Source organism: Arvicanthis niloticus, chromosome 25 (assembly GCF_011762505.2).
Source record: "Arvicanthis niloticus isolate mArvNil1 chromosome 25, mArvNil1.pat.X, whole genome shotgun sequence".
Lineage (NCBI taxonomy): Eukaryota > Metazoa > Chordata > Mammalia > Rodentia > Muridae > Arvicanthis > Arvicanthis niloticus.
In genome coordinates this window covers 39,770,924-39,793,282 of record NC_133433.1, presented here as the reverse complement: position 1 = coordinate 39,793,282, position 22,359 = coordinate 39,770,924, and the positions used below count along the sequence as shown (strand labels likewise).

Below are 22,359 nucleotides of genomic sequence, written 5' to 3'. Positions count from 1 at the left end.
ATTTATTTCATCAGCTTTATTTTTTAAAAATCCATTACATGCTTAATTAATTGTAGTCATAACAGAATTTTGCCAGCTTTTGCAGTAGGTCTTAAGTTATAGATATATGCAATTCTTGACACACTGCTAGTAAAAACGTTTCAGTTTTGTAGAAGTTCCTAAAAACTGAAAAAGGAAAGAGACTGAAGATAAGCTGTGCCTGGGACTAGAATTGTTGGCATTCAGATTAATTTGCCCAACTCCATGGTCTTTACCATTTTACTCTGTACCCCCCAGAGAGTAATAAGGTTTAAACAAACATATGTTTCACATACTACAAAACACCTTTAAAATGCTGAGTCAGATTATGATGCAAATCATCGCACCATGCAGAAATTGTGATCTCCAGAGCTTAAGGGAGTTAATGAAACAGCTCCTGTAGCACATTTAACTTAGGGCTCAGAAGAGGAAAGATGTGGAAATGTCTACCACTACAAAACCATGATCTTCTAGAGGTTCCACACAAGGTGAACAGAGAAGTGACCCTGCTTTCAACAAAATAAATAAGTAAATAAATAAATAAATGATACTTGTCTCTTTGGGCCTGTACACAAAATTGTAAAAGGGAAGAAATTCTCCTTCTGAAATTCTTTAACCAGAAATTTGTTTTCATATGCATGTTGGTCTTAAATTTATAATATGTATTATAAATCAAACATAATATGTATGTAGTATAAATATTCTATGTATGGATTGGCAATGCATAAACTTAAAGATTTAAATCAAGACCCTCCCTGGGTCGCCCTGCCACTCTGTGGAGAGTTCCATATGTTTAACCCTATTTGAAGTGAGAACCCTCAAACCATACAGCACCTGCTATGAAGGAGTGCCTATGATGAAAGAGTAGATAGTGATTAGATACCCAGGAACTGAAGAGAGTCTGGGGTTAGTGTATGAGAATATTAAAGACAGCAGGGAGAAACAGCATTAAAATGCAGATTTGGGAGCAGTGAGGAGGTGGTAAAAATCAGCCACTCCAATGAACGATCTCAGTGGAGAAGTAGCAAAACACCTGAAAGACTCAAATGTCACAAGTGGGTCAAAACGTCATAGAATGAACTGAGGAAGAAAAGTGGTTTTCAGAAAAGAATGAACAGGTATTGTCTTAGTTTGGAACCAATTCAGGGTATACTCAAACTGTGACTATTTAAAATATGCACAATGTGTAGTATAGAGGCAGCTCAGTTAAGCACAATTGATATTCCAGAAGATCCAAGTTCAATTTCCAGGAGCCCAGGTCTGGCAGGTCACAATTCCTTGTAACTCCAGCTTCTGGAGAGCCACTACCTTCTACTGGCTTCACACACTTGCACATTTTAGTTCACACACAGATCTATCTGTGTAGTATGTACAAAGAAATGAGAGTGGAGAGCATGGGAGTGGGAGAAAGGACATCTGCCCTTGGTATATAGTGATTATTAAACCAGATATTTTTAATGTTTGGTTTACCACTTTAGAGATTATGTACTAGCAGTTTGTAGGAATAAAGAACAAATCATCATTCACAGTTGCTTACAAGTGAATAAATTTAAATCACAGTATCTGGAGGCCAAAAAATTCTACAAACAGCAGAAGACATGAAAATCTAATATATGGTGTTTGTGGATCAGGCTGTGGATGGGATGAAGTTCATATATTAAAATTTAACTCATTTTGGTATTAAGAGAGTTGTCGTAGTTTCCTGTTGCTATAATAGACTGCTTTGACTATTTCAGGTCACAGTTCTAAGGTGTTCTTCCACACTGTAGAGTGGAATACACAACAGTCACTTCAAAGGTTTGGGGGGAACATAATTAGTATGCGATTACAAACAGCTACATTGTAGGCCGCTGACCCGACTCGGCTGGTCAAGATGGCACCGGCTTCTGGTACGACATATCGGTAAACAAGTGCACTGCTGATGAGATCACCCCCTCCCTAGCGGGGTATGCTAATGAGGCGCTACAATCCTGACCAATCACCCCCTCCTGAGCGGGGTATCAGGGCTGAGGGTATATAAGCAGCTCACCCTGGGCACTCAGGGTCTCCTGCAAGAATGAAGAAGTGCTTCTGCAATAAAGGCTGTTGAGAAGGATCCGGTTGTTCCCGTCTTTCTTGATGGTTGAGTGGGGCGCGACAGTAGACAGAACGAAACGGGCTGTCAGCAGAATGGACTAGGCCATGAGAGGTGGGGGCAGGACAAGAGAGGACCAAGCGCCAAGGTGGTGCATGCCGAAATGACAGTGTTCTGTAGGAATCAGAAGCTGTGGGGAAGCAAGCCCATAAGCTGGAGAAGTTTAGGGTAAGAGCTAGGATGCCAGATGCCCAGGCTCTGTAACAGACTTGTGATGCTGAGACAGCATGGAGGTGTGCTAAGAGGCCCCATAGTTAGCCATTTGTCCTCAATCTCTTTTGAACTTGATAGTAAAATGATGGAAAACTTGGAAACTGTCAGTGGTCATAATGTACAGTAATTGTGGTTAAACGCCTCATATTTGTACTTGAAATCAGTTAAACCTGGTATGGTGGTGCTTGCCTGTAATCCTAGCAGATTAGGACTTTATGGCTAACCTGGGCTATGCAGATAAGTAAGGCCAGTTTAGGCTACAAAAGACCCTGTCTAAACTAACTAACTTACTTTCTTTCTTCTTTCTTTTCTTTTTTGTTTTGTTTTTGGAGACAGGGTTTCTCTGTGTAGCCCTGGCTGTCCTGGAACTCACTCTGTAGACCAGGCTGGCCTCGAACTCAGAAATCCACCTGCCTCTGCCTCCCAAGTGCAACGTTTGTTTCTCTTACTACAGTTAAAAATGAATCAACTTGGGGCTGGGGAGATGGCTCTGTGAACACGGTTTCTTGTTTTTCAAGCATGAGTACCTGGGATCTGAGATAGAATTCCCAGCACCTACCTAAAAAAGCTGGGCATAGATGCCTGGGAGACTAAGAGACGCCTAGCTGACAACCCCAAACTTCTAGTTCAAGGAGAGACCCTGTTTCAAGGCAGTGAAGTGGAGACCAGATATCTTGACCCATAAAAGCCTGTTATCTTAGTATAGAGAGAATCTTAAGTGGTAGATTTTTATTAATGGCAATTAACTTTGAAATGCTTTTTATAATTGAGAATAGTATGAATTGGTAGTAAATGGGCATAGATCCACTTTTTCATCTGCAAATGAGGAAATGATTGTCCAATCTTTATTACCTCACAAGGAAATTGAGGGAAAAGGACAAAGAAAACAACAGAAAGCACGGGTTGTGGGTGAAAAATGGTACTGAACTATTTCTTTTCAATAGAAACTGATCAAAGTGGAATTTACTGTTACCCTGAGAAGCTGTACTTTATTTGCTCATTAATGAAGTTTAAAGTGTGAAATACACATTAGTTATACACCACGTCCTTCTTTCATGCTTGGTGACACATGTTTAATTAAACACAAAATGTGTTTTAGTTAATTTTTTTCAATGGAAAGAAGACATTTTGAGGCTTAAAGTCAGAAATGTTCATTGGCTCCTGATTTATTAAAAAGTTTCACACAAGGAACAAAGTAAAACCAATTCCAGACACTATATATGTCAGTTTTTCTTTTTTTTCTTTTTTTGTTTTTGGAGACAGGGTTTCTCTGTGTACTCCTGGCTGTCCTGGAACTCACTCTGTAGCCCAGGCTGGCCTCGAACTCAGAAATCCACCTGCCTCTGTCTCCCAAGTGCTGGGATTAAAGGCGTGCGCCACCACCGCCCGGCATATGTCAGTTTTCTACCTTGGCTTTTTGTTAGTCACAATTCTCAAGGCCGTCTTCTTTTAAGTCAGTTTTCATCCGCAGGCGAGATGGTTTGAAGACCTGAGGTCAAGAGAGAGCCTCAGTGCTCATGTGCTTTAAGCCCTCAGCGACGCCTGCCCCGCGTCCCAAAGAGCGGGGTGCCGGAGGGGTTTCCATGGAACCGGTCGCTACGTACGACCTAGTGTCAGCATCCCTCCGGCGTGAAAACCTGGGCTAGTTCAATTCCAACTCCCCAGCAACGCGCGTCCCGATAGGGCCATAAGTTCCAGACTGCCGGGAGCCGGAATAGGGTAAGAGGACAGCGCGCGCCAGAGCGAGCGACTTCTACTTTCTAGTCCCCCCGCGATCGATTGGTAGCGCCTGCGCGGCGCGTGCGGCGCTCGACTGGCACGTCCTTGGGGGCGGAGCGTCTGCCTCCGCCGCCGCGGGCCGGGTCAGTGAGGAAGGCCTAGGCCGTCGGCTTCGCCGCTTGTCGAGCGTCTGTGCAGCTTCTCTCGCTTCCTGTCCACTGTGGCCCGGCGAGAGGAGGCCTTCCGGAGCCATGGAGGACGAGGTGGTTCGCATTGCCAAGAAGATGGACAAAATGGTGCAGAAAAAGAATGCGGTGAGCGGGCGGGCCCCGGGCAGGCCGCGGCCGAGACCGCGACACCGGCCCACGCGGAGTCAGTGAGGGCCGGGCCGGGCCGGGCCGCGCCGCGCGCCCTCCGGGTTTACACGTCCGTGCCTGGTGAGCCCAGGGTTGAAGCCCTCAGCGGCTGAGAGCGTGTACGGTGGCCGCCGCCAGTTACCTCAGAACGGCTTCGCCGGGTGGCGCGGTCACTTTCAGTGTGTCTGTCTCAGCTCTGCCTCAGACCCACTTCACAAACAGAAAATGCGCTGTCTCTTAGCCAGTAGGCCCGGGTTCGATGTGCGGGACAGCCAGGGTTTAAAACCTCCCTCGTCAGCCAGCTGCTGGTAGGTGGGGATGGTGCTGAGGCAGTGGCGGGACGGATGACATCCTCTGATCGGCTCATCGGTCTGTGTTTCTGAGGCCACTTGTGTGTCCCGCTGACCCTCCCCTTGCTTCCCACCTGACCTCTCTCCAGCCAACTTCACCTGCGTTTGCCCTTCCGTGCTCAGCAGGCTTGCATTATCAAAATACCAGAGATGCTTCCCATCTGTGAAGGAAAAGCCGTGCAGAGATGCTTACGTCTGTGCTGTGTTTCGAGTTACAAACCTCTGCAGAATCCTTTTGTAACTAGGGCACAGCTGCGAGTGCGTGGTCTGTCTGTCTAACAAGTCGAGAACCCGAGTCAAAGATAAAGTAGTTTTGGTTGAGCCAGAAGCCCGCTGATTTTCCACTCACTGCCAGCTTAGGAATTACTGTTGATACCAAATAATTTAAGACTTCAGACACACCCCCCTCAGTCCCCCGATCCTCTTTCTTCAACAGGTGCGTTGCCCAACATTTAATTTCATGCCCTGTTCATCTGTATGTGCGATTTTGGTCTTTTCAAATATTTCCGGTTGGTTTTCTGTTCCAGATCTTAGCCTGTGTCGTTCATCTTCCTTACTGATTGAGCCATTTCATTCCTTGGTTCACGAGATGAGTTCTAGTTATACGATAGGTTGAACAGTTTTGGGATTAAATTGGGAAACTTTTCTCTCTGCCTGGAGGTTCCCAGATTGCCACAGAGGAAACTTTCAGGGGGAAAAAAGTCATTAACTTGGTAACTTATTTTCCCAAATACATCAGTCATTCTCAAATCTGATTTGTAGTAATGCAAAACCTTAACCAGTATGAAAATTTGCCTAGAAAAAGAAAGACAAAGCTGATTCTTTTAATTGCTTTTTCTTTCATTTTCCTGTCCTGAAATTCAAACAGGCTGATAAAATAAAAAGAAAGATCAAAGTGACACTAAATTCTAAACTTTAAAAACCTGTGTGTGTGTGTATGCACACGTGTGTACATGACTAGGTCAGAAGACAACTCAAGGATTTCTTTGTGTGGCCCTGGCTAAGCCATTTCTTTGGCACCCCTCTTTTCCCCAGCACACACACACACACACACACACATACACACACTTTTTGAGACTGCATGTCATAATGTAGTCATGCTTAACTATCATTTATTTATTTTTTATTATTTATTTATATTATTTATTATAACTATTTGTTCTGTAGACCATGCTGGCCTTAGACTCCCAGAGATCTGCCTCCTAAGGGCTGAGATTAAAGTCTTGGGGCCACAGCCATGTCCACTCCAACCCCTATTTTTTGGTTTGTTTGGGTTTGTTTTAAATATGACATCTTGCTATGTAGTTCAGGCTGACCTGGAACTCTTGTGATACTCCTGACATAAGTATCTTTGTAAATGGGATTATAGGCATGAACTGTGACAGCAGCTATTTTCAAGTTATTTCAGACCATAAAAATGGAAACTGCTTGAAGTATGATTGTCACTATTTTTTTTTTTTTGGATAAAATTGCATTTTAGTCCTATCCTGACTAGTTAAGAGCTCTTTGATTTTCTTTTCTTTTCTTTTCTTTTCTTCTCTTTTCTTTCTTTCTTTCTTTCTTTCTTTCTTTCTTTCTTTCTTTCTTTCTTTCTTTCTTTCTTTCAATATCTTGAGTAGATGGCTGGGACTCCAGGCACATGCCCCCATGCTCAGCTTACTATATGTGTTTTAAAGTTCAATCTGTATCATACCTTGTTAGAATTTCTTTCTTTTCTGTTATAGAATAGTATTTCATTGTACTGATGAATATATCACATTTTGTTTCATCCATCCTTTGATGTACATCTGTGTTGCTTCCCCTTTGGGCTATAAAACTAATGTTAATAATCTTATATGTGTGTTGACATGTTTTCATTTCTGTTAGGTATATACCTAGGAGTAGAAGTACTGAGCCATGTAGAACCTATGTGTAACTTTTATTTTTAATCCTGGGGCTGGACTTTATGGCAAATATTATACCTGCTCCCCAAACCTTAGCCATTTGAGGAACTGTCCAAAAATAATGTAATTTTTTTTCCCACAAAATGGCTCATACCATTTTACATTACCATCAGGACTGTTTCTATCTCACTATATTGTTTTAATATTTGTTGATATTTGTCCTTTAAAGTACAGTCTTGTGATGAAATGCTATGGGCATCTTTTCTGTGTTAACTGGAAATGTATGTCTGTTTTGGAGGAACATCTATATGGGGTCTTTATTTCCCCCTGCCCCTCAGCTATATCCCGTGTAAAGTGTTTTCTGTATTATAATGCTTCACTGGTACCTGATTAATTTATCTACTCAGTAGCTATGTTATTTTTATTGTGTGAGAAACTTGAAAAGGACAACTTTTTAAATTAGAGAACAACAAGAGTATGGCTTTAAATCTAGGTCTGGGGTAAATATAACACATTGTTACCTGTAAGTCCCCGTACCTTGTTTTGTATGTGGAGAAGGATGTTTGTAGCCTATAGTTTTTATATAGATTAGGTTCCCTGCAATTTTGAATACTTTTTATTGTAAAAGCGCTTCTGCTAACACTCCTAAAAAATATAATAAAAAGTGATAGTAGTAGTTTATTTTGCAGTCAGTACTGTGAACTAAAGGTGACTTTAGAAGTTATAGTCGATTCTTTCTTTCTCTTGCATCATTATCTATAGAAGATGCTGCAATGGACTTGATGCTAGGAGGGAGATAAATGGGAAGGGATGGAATGCAGCTTCTTGTTTGGTAGTGAGTTCAGAAAGCACAACTGTCAGTGGTGGGCCAGAGGAATGGAAAACACAGTTGTGCTAGGTCACAAACAGTAGAGATTTTGTTTTAATTCCTGAGGCAGCGTATACAGCTTGGTAGTTGAGTACTAGGTTAGCATGTGTGAGGCTCTGGATTCAATTTTCAACATTAAAATAGAATTCTCTGAAGTCCAAAAGGATTGCTGTTTTGTTTACTGCTATGTACTCACATAGAATGGAGCTTATTATATTACACTAAGAGTATTTGCTGATGGGCTAGAGAGAGCTCAATTGTTAAAAGCACTTGCTGCTCTTGCAGAGACATTGGATTTGGTTCCCAGTGCCCACATTGGGGGCTTATAGATAACTATAACTCCAGTTCCAGGGAATCAGTGCTCTCTTCTGGCCTCTGCAGGCAACATACACACACACACACACACACACACACACACACACACACACACTCTCTCTCTCTCTCTCTCTCACTCTCTCTCCACATAAATATGCACAAACACTCATGCACATAAAACATAAAATTTTGAAGTATTTAGCACAATACCTGGTACACTGTAGCTCTCAAAACTAAGTTGTCACTGAATTAGTGTATATTCATACGGTTTTTGCTAGTTTTATTCAGTTCATCATAGTTTATTTTGTAAAGAACCTTGAGTGAGATTTGGAACACATGTCAAGAACAGTCATAGTTGCTGTATCCCGTCAGTCACTTGCATTTTCTTCCCATCATGGTCTCTCATCAGAGATCTGAGTAGAAACAAAGACAAATTAAGGTAATCTTTTACCTCTACTTGGAAAATGACTTAAATTGTATATTGTATTACTGATGTGTGTTTTTTTTTTTTTTTAAATCAGCTTTATATGTGACAGATAGCATGTGCACCTTAGGAGCAAAGCTGCTTTTAAGAACTACTTATAAGTTTGATTTGTTAATGTCTTATTGATCTTTAGAAATGGATTAGAAAGTCCATGGAGATATGGGTAGAAGAAAAATGCTCTAATTAATAACAAATACAGATAGATGCACCATCTGCTAAAAGTCTTTGGACTCTTGAGAATTCTAGAAATTTTCAGATTACCAAGATATTATGATACCTTATCATATATTATGTGATACCCCTAGAAGGGATTTGGGCATCTCTTAGTAATCAGACATTAACAATTCATTAGTAATACTTAATTAACATTAAATGAGGTAAGTAGACCCATTAGTTGTATATCTGTTATTACTAGCCTTTGCTGCCAAATGAATTTAAGACTCTTTTTTGTTTTGAAAGTTTTTGATCTGGAGGGAAGTTAGACATATGCATGTAAGGATTAGACCTCATTCATCCTATAAAAAAAGTTCTGTAGAAATTCTTTAATATGTATCCATTTATTTTAGATATATATGTGTGATCCTGAGTGTATGTATCTGCACCACATGTGTGCAGGTGCCTGTGAAAACCAGGATATTAGGTGCTCTAGAACTGGGGTTGCAGGTGATTATGTGCCACGTGTGTACTGGGAACCAAATCAGGATCCTCACTCTGCAAGAGCAGCAAGTGGTCTTAACTGTTGAGCGATCTCTCCCATCCCTAGAATTTTTTTTATTCATATTGAACCTTAGACCAATGTTCTTTAACAGTGTCACTGTAAATAAGACGTATATGGAATTTTAACATAAAAGGTGAATCTGTAAGCCAGAAATTGTTAATATCCTTTATAATAACCTGCTTCATAGTTCTTGTATTTTAAGTTTATAGTTAAATTAAAATGTTCTATATTGATATTTCCAGAAGAGATGTTAATACCATTTTTTTTCTGGAAGGTCAAGTCTGATAATTTCAAACAGTCATGCCTGGAAATCTTTTCTTGGTTTTATTTTTTAAAAATAATAGTACAAGGGACTGGAGAGATGCCCCAGCAATTGGCTGCTCTTCCAGAGGACTCAGGTTTGATTCCCATTATCCATATGATGACTAACAACTGGCTATAATTATAGTCCCGGGTTATTCAACATACTCTTTTGGCCTCCAAAGGCACTGGGTATGAATGTGGTCAGGCACATGTAGCCAGAACACTCATACACATTTTTAAAAATGCATTAAATTTTTTTAAAGACATATAAAAGTCCTTGCATGTACTGTGAAGAGGGTTTTTTTTTTTTTTTTTTTTTTTTTTTTTTTGTTATTTTGTTGTTGTTGTTGTTTTTGGGGGGGGGGGGGGGTTTCGAGACAGGGTTTCTCTGTGTAGCCCTGGTTGTCCTGGAACTCACTCTGTAGACCAGACAGGCCTCAAACTCAGAAATCCACCTGCCTCTGCCTCCCAAGTGCTGGGATTAAAGGCGTGTGCCACCACTGCCCATCCTGTGAAGAGGTTTTTATCATTCCTAAGTATGCTAAATTTTTATTGATTTGTAGGGTACCTTGTTTTTATATTTTAAGAGTTTGGACAGCAGCATGAATTACATACATAGTTAGCTGGATGGCTACTTGTGGTATACTGTGTACTCACAACAGAATGTCAAAACTTATGGAGAGAAGGCTGGTGAGATGCCCAGTTGGCTTGCTGGGCAAGCCTAACAAGATGAGTTTCATTCCTGAAACCCAAAATGGGAACAGAGAACCAATTCTTCAAAGTTGTCTTCTGCCATCTACAAGTGCACTGTGACATGCATGCACAGTAATAATAATAATAATATGATTTGCAGAGTCAGTATCATTAGCATGGAAAAAAGAATCAGATACATTGGGAGAATACCCTTTGACCCCGAGGAAGTAAGTAGTTACATAAAGAGTAGAACTAAAATACAGTTCTCCATGCTGCAAAACGAGCCTGGCATTAGTGTTTTCTTATGGATTCTTTTATGGAGTTTTTCATTACATTCATGTCTGTCTGTTTTGAGACAAGGTATTTTTGTATGGCCCATGTTGGTCTTAAACTTGTAATGAATGTTCTTTTCTTAGTCTCCAAGCACTGGGATTATAGGCATGTATTACCACTGCCAGCATTATCACCCCAATCATTGCTGTTCTGGAACCTGCAAAGAGCTGTCTGTCTGCCCCTTGGTTTCTAGGATTACAGTTATGTGCCACCTCATCCAACCCTCTGTAGAAGCAGACATCATATGTGAGTCAAAAGGTGATATGTCAGATATAAATGTCTGGTTCTGAATATGAACACCTTAGTTAATTTGTTTCATTCATATTTTTCATCTTATGTATATAAGGTAATTATATTATAAAAATAAAAATTTCATATATAAGAGAATTCTTCAGATTTGTTGTTTGTTTATTTAACAGCTTCTCACTACATAAAACACTGTGAATTAGCTGGCCTAGAATTCTCTTAAGTACACCAAGCTGACCTCCAACTCTTAGAAATGCATTTGTCTTAGCATCCTGAGTTCTGGAGTTAAAAGTGTATACTATCGTGTGTGGTTAAAAGAATTTTTTGTCAATAAGCAGAAGAAAAAGAAAATGTACCATAATTTAAAAGTCATTTTTGAGCAGAGGGGCAGGGAATAAAGAATGACAAATAGCCTCTCCCCCAACCCCCAATCCCCATATAAAAAAGACTGGAAGTAGATATGGTAGCTGTCTTGTAATCCCACTGCAGAAGGTGCAGACAGTGAATTCCTGGAGCAAGAGGCTTTGCCTGAGTATGAGGAGGGACTGCAGGAGTATACCTGATATCAGCCCAAGACCTCTCAGGGATCTCTGACACAAGAAAATCCATACACATAGAAAACCAAATTGAAACATTAACCACTCCCTTCACCCCCCCCCCTTTTTTTTTCTGTTAAAATGTAGAGCATTAATGAAATGATTAAGTGACCATTTTAGGTGAAATGAAATTAAGTGAATACCAGTGTGGTCTCACGGAGTTTTAGGCCATCCTGATCTACATAAGGAATTTCAAGCTAGCCAGAGCTACCTAGACTGTCTTTTTTTTAAAAAAGAATTATTCATTTATATTATGTATAAGAGTACCCTGTCACTTTCTTCAGACACACCAGAAGAGGGCATCAGATCCTGTTACAGATGTTTGTGAGCCACCATGTGGTGTTGGGAATTGAACTCAAGACCAGTAAAAGAGCAGTCAATGCTCTTACCTGTTGAGCCATCTCTCCAGCTCCCCTAGACAGTCTTTTTAAAAAAGCATTGGAGTAGGATGAGGGGTGGTAGTTGATCAAAAGCTATAGGTGGTAATGTTGTCCCTATTCCTCTTTAATTCCAGGTTTTGTAATTTTTTCCATGGATTTTGTCCTTTCTTCAGCATCATTTAGGAGGTTTAGACTCCAGGTGGTAATTGGCAGTAGATAGTCTTAAAAGTATAAGATAGATGTAAATTCTGAATTTTCTTTCAGAAATTGCTCTTTACTATTCTTCAAGAACCAGGTAGTAGTATTGTTATTGTGAGCATTGAAATGCAGAGACCTCATACAAATTCTCAACAAAACAATTCCTTTTCTTTGTTGCTTTGTGGACAGATAGGTACTAGAGGGATTGTACCATCTGTTGAGCCTCCCATTTTCTCAGTCTGGCTTTTACATTATGTAGATATATCCTGTGGAAGTTGTAGGTATGTTTTTTATTATAGTAAGAAATTTTACATTTCTTCTCAGAACACATTTGAATGTATACTGTTAGGAATACAATTCAAATTGTTTCATAAGTGCTAGCCATAACTCAGAAATCGGATGTTAGGTACCGCTGACATTTCAAACTCTATTGTAAGATGATGTTTGTATATGTATGTATACATGTATCTTTGTACTTAAGTGTGTAGATAAGCCACTGCAAGTTGTTAATTGACTAAGCTAGTTCTTGCTTTACTGCTATGGGTATTCAATAAACCTGTTTTATTTTATAGGCTGGCGCATTGGATTTGCTGAAAGAGCTTAAGAATATTCCCATGACCCTGGAATTACTACAGGTATGTGCTTCTGTGTTTCACACAGTATTTGAATTGGTAATTTCCATAAGATAATTATCTTCATTACATGTTCTTCAAAAACAACTTTCCAAGGTTGTGTGTTGTTTTTAACAAAATTTCAAACATTCAATTTTGCCAACAAAGATTAGGAGGCCATATGCTGGGGTAAAACCCTGCTACCTCAGAGAGACAAAGTACCCAACTGACCTTCCTCTACAGCTGACTTCCCAAAATGAAATTCCCCTTCTCCGTGTCATCTCAAAAACCCTTTAAACTGAATGTCCCTCCCTTCTACTTATCTATATCTCCTCCTGACTTCTTTCTCTGTTTATTTTCCCTATGTTTACTCCTTGTCATCTGGTTGCTTGTTCTGCCTCTTGACCTATGGTTGACTTTAATTAATCCTGTTTATAATAAACAGAAAGCTCTTGGATTAAAAGTGTGTGCTAGGACTGAGCCACACCCCAACTACAAACAGATTTCTCTAGTAAATAACATAATCCGGGGATTCATAGTGTGATAATTGTCCTGCAACAGTTGTGGGGTCATGAGATCTCACTGTAAGGAGTATACCTAGATTCTTGGCCCTGGTTTGGACCTTCATTTCAAATGTAGCTTTGTGTCAGGATAACAAAGAATCACCACTTTTCTCCCTTTTTTAGCATCAGCCATACATGCAAACTACTAAATACTAGTAGAGTGAGTACCGAAACCTTAGTATTTCATCTAAAGTAGAAAAGTAATTCAGTGTTAAAAAGGAAAGTGAGTGTGGTCAATAACCCGAATATAGCTTTTTCTAGTAGACTTACCTTGTTCATGAGCATCTTCCTTGATGTTTCAATTTTATTAAGTCAAAATTCAGGAAAGCATTAGAAAGGTATGTGAACCTCGCTAAGGAAATACATGTTCAGGAAAATCTAACTGAAACTGAGCGCATTTCTCATTATAGTAATAATAAAACTACAGTCCTTTTAGTAGCATTTATGACTGTAACTAAAAGACATCACAAATATTTTCACTTTTGTTGACTTGTTAGTTGTTGTAGATGTATTAAAATTCACTTGCACATCCTGATGGCTACTTATATTTCTTATTCTAGGTCTCAATATTTTAATAAGGAAACAAATGTATTACTGTGCTTAATATATAGTTGCTCTTTTTCAACCTTATGTTTTTTTTATTTAATGTGATTTAAACGGTTTCTGAAGAAGATGTCTGTAAGTTTAACAACAAGGACAAAAAGATGTATAGTAGAAAACAAAACCAAATGAAAAGAACTCTACATACAGACTCAAGAGAGCAGAAACTAGCCATGAAGTATGAATTTCTGGGTTCTGGGATCAGCAGCCCCTTCCTTTCGGATAGTACCTTAACTCCCACCTAGGTATTCTCTTCATAGGAGAAAGTAGTAGGCTTGTGTGGGAAAAATACATCGAAAATAATCTTAGTTATCTCATCCTGTAGTTAGAGATGTGTAAATATCTCATCCTGTAGAGATGTGTAAATTTGTACAAGTGTGAAAGCTAGGTAGGGTTTGCATTTTATATCCACCTCTAATTTTTTCTTTTTCAGTCTAATTATATAATAGATTATTTGAATTCTTCTTATGGTTAACAGTTGTGCTAGATTTGTCAATCTCAGTAAACTAAGATCTTTTACACTCTGATCTCAAAGACTAAGAGAAGAAATTGTATTTAAAAACAACAGTATAGGTACCCAGATAAAGAAAGTCTGAGTAGGGATAGAGTAGAGGGAAGTTTATGTTTCTTTTTTCTTTTTTAAGTTTTATTATTTTATGTGTATGGCTGTTTTGCCTACATGTATGTCTGTACTGTGTGCCAGAAGAGAGCATCAGATCCCTTGTAACTCAAGTTAATAAATTCATGTGGATGCTAGGAATTGAACCTGGATCTTCCTTAAAACCAACAATCTTTACCACTGAACTATCCAGCCACAGAAGTTGACTTCTTTTTTTTTTTTTTTTTTTTTTTTTTTTTTTTTTGAGACAGGGTTTCTCTGTGTAGTCCTGGCTGTCCTGGAACTCACTCTGTAGACAAGGCTGGCCTCGAACTCAGAAATCCGCCTGCCTCTGCCTCCCAAGTGCTGGGATTAAAGGCATGCGCCACCACCGCCCGGCAGAAGTTGACTTCTTAACACAATCACTTAATCTGAGAGCTCCAGAAAGCCTACACACAGGTGGACTCCAAAGATATTCAGGTTCTCCCTCAGTGTCCAGGACAGAAAAGAATATTCTACCAGAAGTAGCATGAGGAAGCAGTGTAGCATATTGGGGTAGTGTAGGACAAGGAAAAGCTAGAGGCAGGATGCCATGCACCTTCATATACTCTCAAGAGCAGCACTGCCTGGAAGCACTAGGAGAATATATAACCAGATCTGCCGTTGAAAGAAATGGGAGACTCGAAAGATAGGAAAACTTGCTGACTAGGGAAGTTATTCAAGCATGCTCTGATAGGGGAATGGACAAAGGTATTGACAGTGAAAGTGGAAAGACGTTAAGGTGGTGGCAGTATGTGGGTAAAGGGGTGGGAGCAGAAAGCAATCCAGGGTGGCCTTAGCTTCACAGCAGTCCTACTGCTTTAGCCTCTTTGGTTAGGGATTTGAGGAATGTGCCAACACACCAGGCAAAACGGGTTACTTTTTTAGTTTTATTTAAGATTTGAGACAATCTCACCATGTATTTGAAGTAGGACTTGTCCTTATGTTACCTTTAGCCTCTCCTCATAAGTGCTGGAAGTACAGGCATGCGCCATCATGCTCAGCATGCCCCCATTTATTTTTAAACCAAGGATCAAAGCAGGTTCTAAGGCTTTGCACAGGCTAAGCAAGTGATTTACCACCAAGCTCAATCTTTAGCCTGAGGAGAATTTGATGATAGGCAGTTTATAAGAGTTGCTAGCTGATTGAGAGTAGGGAGGGTAGAAGGAAGAATTTAGAATGAAACCTACCAAAAAGCTAGTAAATTCAGCTGTATTTGATTATTAGTCTTCTATTTATTTATTTTTGCTCTGCTGGGGACCAAGCCTCAGACATCTTCCATTAAGCTAGGCAAGCATTCTACCATTAAGTTACATCTCTAGCTCTGTGTCTTTTGGCTTTTAACAGCTTTGTTATGATAACTTCACATGCCACATAATTTATTTCTTTAAAGTGTATACTTTGTTAGTTTGTTGGTTAGTTTTTTTGTCAGTTTAACACAAACTAGAGTCATTTGAGTGTAGCATCAAATGAGAAATGCTGTCAACTTGCTCTATAGGCAAGTCTGTGAGGCATTTTCTTTACTAATGATGGTATGGAAAGGCATAGCCTACTATGAACAGTACCATTCTTGGCAGGTAGTTTTGAGAGGTGTACAAGGAAGCAAACTGAGTAACCCAGTGAACAGCATTCTTCTCTGGTCTCTGTTTCCGTTCCACCTCCAGGTTTCTGCCTTGAGTTCTTGTCCTGACTTTGACTTCCTCCATGGTGGACTGCAATTAGGAATTGAAAGCTGAAATAAATTTTCTCCTCTCCAAGTTGTTTTAGGTCATGGTGTTTGTCACAGCAGTAGAAACCCTAGGATAAGTAGTTTCTAGTATATCCAAAGAATTTTCCTATTCTTAACCATATGAATTTCTGAAATTTTTGTTATCCTAAAAAAAACACCACAAAATCCTGCCTCTTTTTAATAGCCATTTTTCATTTCCCCCTATATAAGACATTTAAGAAAGAAATTAAAGATACCAATAGATATAAAATTCATCCGTGCTCATGGATTAGTAGGATTAATATTGTGAAAATGGCCATCTTAGCAAAAGCAAACTATACATTCAATGCAGTCTCCATTAAAATTCCAACACAGTTCTTTACAGAAATTGAAAAAGAGTCTTTCAACTTTATATTATGTCTTAGTGGTTTTGTTTGTTTGTTTTGCTGTGAAGAGGGACCATGACAACAATTCTTGTAAAAGAAAACACTTCATTGTGGCTGGCTTACAGTTTTAAAGCTTTAGTCCATTATCATCACGGCAAGAAACATGGCAGCATGTAGGTAGATATACTGGAGAAGGAGCTGAGAGTTCTACATCTGGGTCCAAAGACAGTAGGAAGTGAACAGGCTTGAGCTTCTAAGGCCTCAAAGCCTGCCTCCTAGTAATACACCTCTTCCAACAAAGCCATACTTGGTCCATCAAGGCCACACCTACTTATAGTGCCACCCCCTATGGGCCTGTTGGGGGCAGTTTTATTCAAACCACCACATAGAGAAACAAAATATCAACCAACCAAACAAACCTAGGATAGCTAAAACAATTCCGAATAATAAACCTAGGATAGCTAAAACAATTCCGAATAATAAACCTAGGATAGCTAAAACAATTCCGAATAATAAACCTAGGATAGCTAAAACAATTCCGAATAATAAACCTAGGATAGCTAAAACAATTCCGAATAATAAACCTAGGATAGCTAAAACAATTCCGAATAATAAAGAACTGCTAGAAGTACCGTCATTCTAGATTTCAACCTCTGGTGCAGTCACACTAATAAAAACAGCATGGTATTGGCATTAAAAACAGGTTTAATGGAGTTTAATAGAACACTCAGACATAATTCCATACACCTTCAGACGCCTTTTTGACAAAAGGCAAAAATGCACACTGTTGAAATGACAGCATCTCTAACAAATAAATGATGCTCGTCAAACTAGATGACTGGGTGGAAAAGAATGCAACTAGATCCATACTTATTTGAATCTGCACAAGACTGAAGTCTAAATGAATCAAGGACTTCAACATGAGACCAGATACCCTGCATCTAATAGAAGAGAAAGTGGGTAATATTTTTGGAACACCTTGACACATGAAAGCACTTTCTGACTAGGACATTAATAGCATAGGCATTGTGGTCAACAGTCACTAGATGGGACCTCATGAGCTTGAAAAGCTGTATGACAAAGAACATTATCATTTAGGCAAAGGGTCAGCCTAAAGAATGGGAAATACAATAATATATTTGAAAGAGGGTTAATATCTAGTATGTATAAAACTAACTAAAAAATAAATAAACATAAAGAAACCCAATTGTAAAATGGGGTATAGAGCTAAACAGTTCTCAAAAGATGAAAACACAAATGACTAAGAAACAGAAAGAAATGTTCAACATCTTTATCCATCAGGGAAATGCAAATTAAAATCACTTTGAGATTTTCGTTTACCCCAATCAGATGGTCAAAGCTAATTTAAAAACAAACAAAACAAAAAAAACCCCACGTGCTGACATATATTAACTGGTAGGTATGCAGACTGGTATATCCACTGTGGAAATCACTGTGAAGTTTCCTCAGGAAGATGGGAATAGACCTTCCTTAAAATCTAGTTATGCCTCTTTTGGGCATTTTCCCAAAAGATTTTTACATCTTACTAAGAGAGATACTTGCTCATCCATGTTTATTACTGCTCTATTCATAATAGCCAGAAATTGGAAACAGCCTAGATGGCCGTCAACTTGTGAATGATTAATGAAAATGAAGTATAGTTATATACTGGACTATTCAGCTGGTAAGAAAGTAAAATTGGTTGGTAAATGGATTAAGCTAAAAGAAAAATCATCCTGAGTGAGATAAACCAGACCCAAAAGACAAGTATTGTGTGTTTCCTCTGATATGTGAATGTTAATTTTTAAGCCTTTAATATGTGTGTTGCAATATGTATGCTACAGTTCAAATAATCACCAAGTTAGGTACCTAGTAAGGTGCCAGGGAGGGGAGGGTCTCCCAAGGAAGGGAAAATAGTTACAGAGAAATAAGGGAGAAACTCCTATGGAATCCCCAAACATTATTAGCCATATATTAGCCATTGCCAAGGCTAATAGGTTGTTCTCTACAACCTGAAGTTAAGACCCTGTTGCTGAAGACAGTTAACAGATGTGGAGAAATTGAGCAGGTACCTGACTAGAAGCTTCACTCCTATTGTTTATGGTGCTGATATGATACTGAAGGAGAAAGGTAGTCATCAGTATCATCCAGCTACAAATCCTGTGACCTGCTTGTAAAATATCACTGGTACAGTATTGGTACAAGTGTTATGGAAATAAGTAATCAATCACTTTTTTATTAGATTTGAGGCCCATTCCATGAGGTGAAACCCATATTTGAAACTGATAAAATGGCCATGAACATAGCAGAAAACCTAATACTATTATTTCACTAAAGGAACAGTAATAAAATAATTTCTGATGGCACATACATTGCTGTGTGCATAGATCAGTTTCTTACTTCCCTCAGCCTACATCAGAGAAGGTTCTTTTTGTAATAGATGGTAACTGATACAGAGACCTACAACTGGACAATGTGGAGAGAATGAGAGACTTTTGGCGTCCTAAATGGGATGCCCTCATCAAACCCTTTTCAAAGCTTGGGAGAGGAAGTGAAAGATGATTAAGAACCACAGGTAATGGATGACTCCAAAGAAACAGTGTCTTCCACTCACAACAGGACTAATACACATATTAATTCAACAGAGACTGACAACGTGTAGGTTCAAGCCAGATGGGGTCCCAGCAGTGAGAAAGTGAAGTGGACACACAGTTCTACCATAAACCAAGAGTTTTTCTGCAATTGATACCTGGTGGGAAAGGGGAAATCTTTTTTTTTCCCCCAGTGGAGTGTCCCTTTGGTATATTGACCACACTCCAGGTCAGGTCCCATGTTCAGGAATAGTTGGTCAACAGAACATAAACTCATTGGTAGTTAGTGATCTTCTTATTTCATTGTTAGTTTTGGTCTTACTAGTTTTTTGCTCACTTCAGTGAGTTTTATGCAGTTTTTGTTTCTTTAAGAGAGAAAGAACATAAAGTTATGTGGATAGATGGAAAGGATCTGGGAGGAGTTGGGGAAAAGGGAAAAATAAAAACAAAATATATAAAAAAAAAGTTTAATTATTCAACTAGGGTTATAGCATTTGTCTTGGGTTCTGTCCCGAGAACCAAACCAAGAGGCTTGTGAGTGATTGGTGGTGAATAGGGATTTATGATTTAGAGCAGCTTGGTCTAGGTGTGCAATCCAATTCCTGGTTGATCTTTCCTTCCTCCCTTTTCTCTTGTGTGCCTTATTTTAAATAGAAATGGTACAAAATGGTAATTCCTCTGTTACAGTATTACAGGTCACTTTTTAAACAGCCAATTTATAACATCTGTTAAATCCTAGATACCAGCTTCAAGAAAAGTTCTGGGACAGAAATCCAGACCTGGCTGCCTAGCTAAATACCTTATTCTCCATCCTCTGCTTTCTTACATTTTCCCAAGAGTATAGGAAAAAAATATGCTGTAGTCTTTTTATTTTTCACTCCACTCTAGCAGCCTGATCTCTTTATGCAGCTAAATAGTCTCTTCATGCTTAAGTAAGCATGCTTATTGTAGAAAGCTACACTTTAAGATGCCAAGGAGGGTCATGGTTGGTTTTAGTAATCAAAGCATCCTGTGAAAACTACTAAACAGCAGTCACCCAACAGAACAGTTTATTCTTCTCCTTATACCTTGGTCTCCTGCAGGACCTTCTATGATGCAGATTGCACCGCTGTGTTTGTCAGTCTATACTTCCTAATAACTCAATAATTGAAGTTATTTCCTCCATGCATCCAAAGTTAGGTTTTCTTTTAGAAAACTTGGTTTACTAACCCCAAATATTGAGTGTTAAAATATTGGGGCCTTTTTTACTCTTCTGCTATTTAACCTTGCTTGCTTTGCTCTGCTTTCTGTGAGATACAATAGAGGCTACTGCAGCCCACTACGTATTCTAAATTTTTGGACAAAACTTTTGCCTTTATGCGGAGTGTTAAATAATTTAGAAGAAAGCTTTTCAATACTTACCTTTGTACTTCAAAGGTATCAGCAGGGATTTTCCTTTAATTTTTAAACAACTAAGGTCTTTTGTCATGTTTTTATCCCATTAGATTACATTTTGAAAGATAACAACTTGAACTTACTGAATAATTTACCATTGTTATTTGCCAGACATAATTGAGCTGTCATAGCTTTTATGGTTTTGAGTGACTTGGAAAGAACATTCATTCTGGAGGTGGCCAAGCATAGATGAAAATTCTAGTCTTGCAGTGGTATAATGCTGGGCAGGTTATATTGGTATTTCCAATCTCTTTTTGTCTTTAAAAATAGTTATAGTGATCTCAGTGTTAAAAAGATCTTGGGAAAATTTATATACCTATTTATTCTAGTATAATCCTACTATATAATACTATTGCATATTAAATTTTTTCTGCATTCTGTGAAGTCTACTATGTAATTATATGCTGATTATATAGAATCAAAAAATAAACCTTCCTTCTAATCTTCTCTAGGTGATACTTTTTGTTTGGATAGCTTTGTTACAAGTTACAGGCAATGCTTGGAGGTAATCTCTGTAGAAGAGTGTAGTGTAAATACAGGCATGCATGTTGGCCATGAGCATCTCAGCTTACTTTCTATACAAGTACATCTTACATCTTACATCTCACCTTCGTTTCTCCCTTAAATACTGAGTTCATTTCAGTAGTCCATTGGCCTTGATAGCATATTACAGTGTTGTTGATCTCAGTTGATCAAGCATTGATCAGTCCAGTGCATGATCTAAAGATGTATGTACTTCAAGTTTGTAGTGTATGCTTTCAACAGAATGCAAATAATTGAAGTTTTTAAGTCTGAAGTAGAGAGTTTGAAACTGAAGAAAATATAGTTAATATACTAATCTGTTTGAAACGGCACTGATGGACACTTTGTTTTTGCCTTGCAGTCTACGAGAATTGGAATGTCTGTTAATGCTATTCGCAAGCAGAGTACAGATGAAGAAGTCACATCTCTAGCCAAATCTCTCATCAAATCCTGGAAAAAATTATTAGGTAAAAATTGATCATTGTTTGCATGTGTTTATGGTGTCCTGACTTGTTCAAATGCTTGCTGCCTTTTTTTTTTTTAAATCTATAACTCTAGATTTACTGAAATTGGTGCTTTGTAATAAGGATGAGGGGCCTAGTTTAATTTGCTTGAAAGTTGTATGTTGCCTAGTTTATTAATTCTGTGGTCTCTGGCAGTTGTAGCTGTAGATAAGTTGTAACTGTAGATAAGATCAGGGGATAAGCTCTCTGGGAAAGGTTATGCATGATTATTAATCTTTCTTTCCTTCTTCCTTTCTTTTTTTCCTTTGAGAGTAGGTTAAATGTGTTATTTTCTTTTATTTTGTAATATTTAAGTATACATGTCAGAACAAGCTTTTCCTTTTCTATCTTAGTATTCTTCATTTATTTGAGATAGGCTCCCATTATTTTAGTGAGTTTGCTTGGGACTTGGGATCCTGACTCAGTCTCTAGAGTGTCTGGAGACTGACAGTATAGACATGTGCTGGCATTCCCAGCCCAAGCATATTTTCTTATACAATTCTAATAAACGAAAACAAGCTTTGGTGTAATACCAAGTTTTGGTGTAATGGAACTTATAGTCCATGTTCTAGGTTGTAGCTATCCCTATATAGACTTGTTAATTCTTTGCTAATTTGATACAAGCTAGGGTTATCTAAGAAGGGGGAACCTCAACTGAGAAAATGCCACCATAAGACTGCCCTGTATGCAAGAGTGTGAAGCATTTTCTTGATTAATAATTAATATGGGAGGACCCAGCCCACTGTGAGGGTGACACCACTGGACAGGTGATCCTGAGTTGTAAAAGAAAGCAGATAGCCATGGAGAGCAAACTAGAAAGCAGCGTTCCTCCAGAATCTCTGGTTCATTCTAGTTCCTAACTTGCTTCAGTTTCTGCCTTGGCTTCCCTCAATGATAATTGGTAAGTCAAGTAAATTCTTTCCTAAGTTGCTTTTGGTTAGCCTTTTATAACAACAACAGAGAAGTAAACTAGGACACGCAAATACTATCTTTATAC

At 38.7% G+C, this 22,359-nt stretch overlaps 1 protein-coding gene across 3 annotated transcripts in view; it reads left to right on the top strand.

Annotated features, from left to right (window-relative positions):
- Positions 1 to 4,191: 4,191 nt before the first annotated feature.
- Positions 4,192 to 22,359, top strand: part of Tcea1 (transcription elongation factor A1) — a 31,437-nt gene continuing 13,269 nt past the window's right edge. The window contains exons 1-3 of one of the 3 annotated variants that reach the window (XM_076924435.1): positions 4,192 to 4,398; positions 12,380 to 12,442; positions 21,221 to 21,326. In XM_076924435.1, the coding sequence (XP_076780550.1) occupies positions 4,336 to 4,398; positions 12,380 to 12,442; positions 21,221 to 21,326 (232 nt within the window). In that variant the 5' untranslated portion in view covers positions 4,192 to 4,335. Of the gene's footprint in view, positions 4,399 to 10,621; positions 10,646 to 12,379; positions 12,443 to 21,220; positions 21,327 to 22,359 lie in introns of those variants that run through there. The other 2 variants (XM_076924436.1, XM_076924437.1) reach the window with 2 other exon arrangements.